The following is a 5835-nucleotide window of genomic DNA, read 5'->3' on the forward strand; positions in this document are numbered from 1 at the left end:
GTGCCGGGCCCTGCTGACCGTCCTTCCCCCGCAGGATGAGCTGACTGCGCTGAATGTCAAGCAAGGCTTCAATAACCAGCCGGCGGTCTCTGGGGACGAGCACGGCAGTGCCAAAAATGTCAATTTCAACCCGGCGAAGGTGAGAGGCGTCCCGACAGTCGAGGGGCAGGTTTGGCAGGGCAGGCTGCTGGATCCTGGACAGTCCTGGGTCTCGTTCTTTCCCTGTGTCGAGAACTAGATCTTTCCCTTTTTTATGGGTGTTTTTAAGACTTGACCCTCTGTTTCTGTAGAATCCAAGTTCTGCATTCGTTTAGAGCTGTGTCCCACCTCTGAGAGAGGAGGTTCTTCTCTTGCTGAGTGCGTTTTAGGGTCAGGTCTGTGTCTGCAGCCTTCGTTAAGCCAGCATCTAGGACTCCTTATATTCTGCAATTAAGGAAGAGGGCTATCATACTAGGAGAGGGAAGCTTCTTATTGGTTTGGTTACATGATGGCCATGGTAAAAGAAAAGTACGATTTCTTGAAACATCTGGAAGTTTTAAAATGGGTGTTATATAATAGGCGTCAACTCCATTTTTCCAGTGTCTGAAATCAAGATGTTGACTTCCTGACAAAACAACTAGTAATGACCTGGGTTGGAAGGCAATCAATAAGCACAGTATATTTGTTTTCTTTGGCTGACTTCTGTCTGAGGAGCCTTCTGTCTGGTTTGACAAGTATTTGTAAAGAGTTGCGTCCATCTCAGCTTGAGTCCCTGCTTGGTTATTGTATGAGTTATCTAAAAGCATTCATCTCTGCAAGTACAACAAGGAGTTATTGGCAGTGCTTTGTGTTTCAAAAGTTGATACTGGTGAGACTTCTAGTAGGAAAGGTAAATGAGACTTTAAGTACACTGAACAGGTCTTGACCTTTGAAATTTAATTAATCCTTTTTTTTTCTTCTCCTCCAGATCAGCTCAAATTTTAGCAGTATTATTGCAGAAAAGCTGCGGTGCAACACCCTGCCTGACACAGGGAGACGGAAACCCCAGGTCAATCAGAAGGATAACTTTTGGCTGGTGACAGCACGTTCTCAGAGTGCCATAAACAACTGGTTCACAGATCTGGCTGGAACTAAGCCCCTCACTCATCTTGCTAAGAAGGTATGTTACAGGAGAGGCAGCCTGGCAGGGCAGAGAGTTTAATCTGTGTTTGTTTCTGGAGGTTTTCTGAAGGTTTTTACTGTTTGGAGAAGTTTCTTGTCTATACATCTTGTGAAGCTTTCAGCTTGAAGAGTGGATGTAGGATTTGTAGTGCCCTGACTGTAGTCATCCACACTTAGAGAACTCGTCTCTTGTCTATTCTTTGGAGGTGTGTTCAGCTTTGCCTTCTGGCTTGTACGACATGACTGATTTATTTTAAAGTTCCTTTGTTTTTCAGAAGAGCTGCCACTGTTGCATTTGGTCTGTTGTTTAGATTAGGACATTTCTGTTGTGGAGGGTTTTTCAAGTCCTCAAAAGTCATAGTGAGAATTACTGAAAATAATCACCTAAATGACTTCCCAGACTTCTGTTTCAGTGAGGTGTTCCTGCTTTTTGGCAGAGGAGAGTATGTGTGCTAACACTTGGTCTTGGCCAGGCCTACAGTATTTTTATGCCCTGGAGTCTAGGGGTAGGTATTTTCCTTATAGCTGTGAATTCTGTAGGATATGAAAGAAGGGTCTTACTCTGGCATTTTATCAGGCCTGATAGCAAGGGAGATAACTCTCTCTCAGGGGAGGCCTACAAACAAGGTACTCGGGAATCTGGTGTGCATTGTGGAAAAACATAACTTCCAGTTGCGAAATGGTCTGAGTCACTCCTGGGGGGGAAAATAAAGTAATCAGATTTTCCCAGAATCTGATTCTTTATAAACTTAGTCCTTCTTTGCGCTGTCAGTTTCCTGAGGTCATGGTGAAGGCTTGAACCTTTCAGGGTTTTCCCCTATTTTTTTGCAATGAGCTGCATCAATTTTCATGGACATAGATGTGAAAGAGCGACTGTCAGTAGCCAAGTGGTCTGACTTTGAGGCCACTTGGAAATTGGCCTCAATTGGGAAGAATGTAGGAAACATAACAGGTCAATGAACTGTCAGTAGTTCAGGGATTTGAAGATACCTGCCAAATGGGCCTGTTTTTGTGAATTTTTTTTCATTCCTCTGTGAAAACACACATACTTTTGCTCTCCAGAGTATTGTGTGGAAATGAGCCCCACAGCTGTACCTTTTCCTTCAGTGTGTTATTGCTTCCTGGTTTATAGTCCTGCAGTCTGATGATTTCCTCCTATGTTGTTTCTTGAATTTTGAATCTTGGGCTAGTAAATTCCTTCCTACTATGGTACTCAGTTCTCTGTTTCTCACAGTCTTCTGTTAGGTATTCATGATATTCTGAGACTTCTGTAACCACTCGTTTTGTATACAAAATGAAACATCTTGTCTTCACTTTTTATGTCAGATACTTCCTTACTGACTCAGTGCTTAGTCTGTATCTTTCATAGTTCTTTATGTGTTCTCTGGAGGATAACCTCCAAGATGTTTGCAGGATTCAGGGTGTGGATTTAGAGTGATGTAATTACATTTTCTGTCTTCTTTCACTTTGTTTTGTTTCTGTTTATACTGAAATGCAGCTCTGGTACTGTTGCTTTCTGACCACGGGTGAATTTTGGCAGCAGGTTTTTTGAAGTAGAGGTGCTGTGTTGCTCTGTTCACTTTTGACATTCTCCACGCCTACAGCAGGTATAGCTACTTTAGCTGCTTCAGTTCCTATTCTAAGTGCTTGGTTCAGTTCTCCCTCTCAATTCTGTTACAGGTGCCCATCTTTAGCAAGAAGGAAGAAGTCTTTGGTTATTTGGCAAAATACACTGTTCCAGTAATGAGAGCAGCGTGGCTTATCAAAATGACTTGTGCCTATTATGCTGCCATCACGGAAACGAAGGTGAAAAAGCGTCATGTCATTGATCCCTTCATTGGTAAGCACTTTGTGTGAAGCACTGGGTTTGTCCATCACAGATGTTTCCTTCTTAGCCTGCTCTTGATTAGTAAGAGGTAGCCTGGAAATCCATACATGAGAGTATACTGAAAATTAAATCTTAGTGGCCATAAATACTTTCTGGGAGCCTTACTTTTCTTTCTCCCTATTAAGTTCTACTGAGCTCCTTTGCTGCCTAACCTATTTTTTTCTTACCATACAAAGACTGTAAATTTTCAATTTAGTGATGACTGATTAGCTGCTTTCCAAGTGAGTGTGTGTATTTCCCAGAGAATTTTGGTATGTTGCTCCCTGTCTGTGTTTCCAATTTCATTAAGCATTACTAGATCCTACATCCTTTGCATCCTGGCCTGCTCCAGATTGCTGTGGTCTAGGAGAGTTCCCTGGCTGTGTTCTCATTTCTTTGGGTTTCCACTTATGCACCATCCTGGTTCTTTCCTGCTCCTGGTTGCCACAGTGCTCACTGCTAACCTGTTTTCTCCAGAATGGACGCAGATCATCACCAAGTACCTGTCAGAGCAGCTGCAGAAAATCGCAGAGTTCTACAGACAGTTGCCAGGGCAAGGCTGTGGTTCACCATCAGGACCAATGCCCCAAGAGGTGGAACAGGCTTTGAAGCAGTGGGATTACAATGAGAAACTGGCTATGTTCATGTTCCAGGTGAGGGACTGGCAGAGACTGCTGGGTGGGTGCATAGCAGAGGAGGGTGAGAGGAGTGGATGCCAAAGGATTTATTTCTGCAAAATACCATCTTTCTGTGAATAGACCACTAGAACTATATGCAGTTTTGAACTCAGTAATAGGACAGGGGTAGCACAGAACTGTGAAAACTTCCAGAGTTATTTCCACTGTTGGAAAGCAAGCTGCTGCTGCTGCTCTGCCTTATCTAAGTGGAGGTTACTTCAACTTCTGTCCATTTGGTCTGCTTTTATCTGTGTGCAGGATGGCATGCTGGACCGGCATGAATTCCTGACATGGGTCCTCGAGTGCTTTGAGAAGATACGGTCAGGAGAAGATGAATTTCTGAAAATGCTCCTTCCTTTGCTGCTGCGGGTGAGAAGAAAGGCACTCCGCTTGCTTTAGGAGAGTGCTTTGGCTGTCCCCTTCCTATTGCCTAAGTGATTAATGAGTTATTTTGTACCAGTAACCCTAAGGAGTGTCCCTCTGAGCATCCTTCTTAGCTCTTGCAAGGATGTCCTTCTAGTCCTGCTCTCTTCTGGTTTTTATTCTCCTTTACCCTTTTTTCCTGCACTGGACTTGATAATCCTTGCCCGTGTCACAGCTGTGATAGTTCTACTGATTGTGCACCAGTACCTGGAAACTGCTTTTTTCTTTCTTTCTGTTACAACAGATTCTAGGCACACCTTTGAAGCTCTGGGAAGGCTGGGTGTGGGTACATTTTTATATGTGAAGTCATTGCCAGAGAGCATTTCAAGGGTTCTTCTGATGCTTAGTAGCCAGGGGGTGATCCATGATGCTAAGGAGCTCTCTGTAAAAAGGGACTGCCTCTTCAAGGCAGTGTCACACACTGTAATACTTTGAGAAGGTCGGGGTTTTTTTCTTGTGTTTCTTGTGACAAGGATGTTTTCCCCTCCTTCCATCTTCCCTGCAGTACTCTGGAGAGTTTGTGCAGTCTGCATACCTGTCCAGACGTCTGGCCTACTTCTGCACCCGCAGGCTTGCTATGCAGCTGGATGGTGCTGGTGGGCACCCACCACACATCCTATCTGCCCAGGCAGGGAATGCTCTTCCTTCAACTCCCACCCCTCAGCCAGCTGCAGGGAATCCTCCTCCCAGCCCTTTCAGCGACTTGTTACTGTGCCCCCAGCACCGGCCAGTGGTGTATGGGCTCAGCTGCATCCTTCAGGTAGGTTTAAGTGATGGTGATTCTGGGGTCAACAGGGACAATTTACACTGTGTGCCATCACCGAAAAATCATTACAGTCTGAGTCAGCAGCTTCCTAAGTATCAAACCATCCTTGCTGATGTGTTACAGAGCTTGTGTCAGACATCAGTGCTGTTGCAGTGCCGTTGACTGACTTGCATAAGAAAAACGGGCTGGAATAGAGCATTTTGCTCTACTCACAGGTGCCTCGCATGGCTGGGAAAGCTTTACCAAAGAAGGGATGGGAAAGAAAGGGTTACTTCCCATTGTGTATGTCCATAGCAGGTTGTCATCCAGGAAAGGAAATTATGCCAGAAATGAAAGTGCTTTGTAATTTTGGCCACTCTTAAAAACAAACATTCCCGCATCAGGAAAAAAGTTCCCACAGAAAAAGAAAAAAACCCCCACAACTGAACAGCACGCACAAGAAACAGCTGCTCCCACTTTATGGAAGAATTTAGTGGTTTAGGAATGGCAGCAGGCTTTGAAAACTACTCTAAACTCATATTCTTTTTAGGTGGGATTGATTAAACCTTACATTGCAGTAAAAGGGCAAGTTTGCCAAAGCCTTATTGATAGATGTTATGTTTGAAGAACAGGTGCTGTTGTGACACTGGGATTCAGTCCTTACTGTCCTTGTGTCAGGAATAGATAGGCAAGTTCTGTTCAGTGTGTGCATTCGTTCATGATTGTGTTTTTCTCCTTCAAGAGGAGAGTGACTAGTTCAGGCGGGTCCATGCAGAAGGAGTGGAGATAGTTCCTTCCAGGGAAGAAAAGACATGTTAAAGCAGAGAAGGTTCCAGGCAGGAAGGTTCCATCCAGTGCAGGATGGAGCAGGAGTTGGAGAGGAAGAGAGCACAAAGCTTGGGTACCTGCTGCTCAAGAGAGAAACTTGAGATGAAGGAGCCCTGACAGGATCAAGAAGCAGCCAGCCAGCTCTCAGGGAAAGA

The 5835-nt window shown here is 44.5% G+C and overlaps 1 protein-coding gene across 1 annotated transcript in view; it reads left to right on the forward strand.

Annotated features, from left to right (window-relative positions):
* Positions 1–5835, forward strand: part of MED12 (mediator complex subunit 12) — a 37336-nt gene that overhangs the window by 1498 nt on the left and 30003 nt on the right. Inside the window, 6 exon segments of the mRNA XM_017737487.1 lie at positions 35–139; positions 947–1138; positions 2821–2980; positions 3485–3660; positions 3943–4053; positions 4613–4867. Coding sequence (XP_017592976.1) covers positions 35–139; positions 947–1138; positions 2821–2980; positions 3485–3660; positions 3943–4053; positions 4613–4867 — 999 coding nt within the window.

The sequence above is a fragment of the Corvus brachyrhynchos genome, unplaced genomic scaffold (assembly GCF_000691975.1).
Source record: "Corvus brachyrhynchos isolate BGI_N302 unplaced genomic scaffold, ASM69197v1 scaffold346, whole genome shotgun sequence".
NCBI classification, from domain to species: Eukaryota; Metazoa; Chordata; class Aves; order Passeriformes; family Corvidae; genus Corvus; species Corvus brachyrhynchos.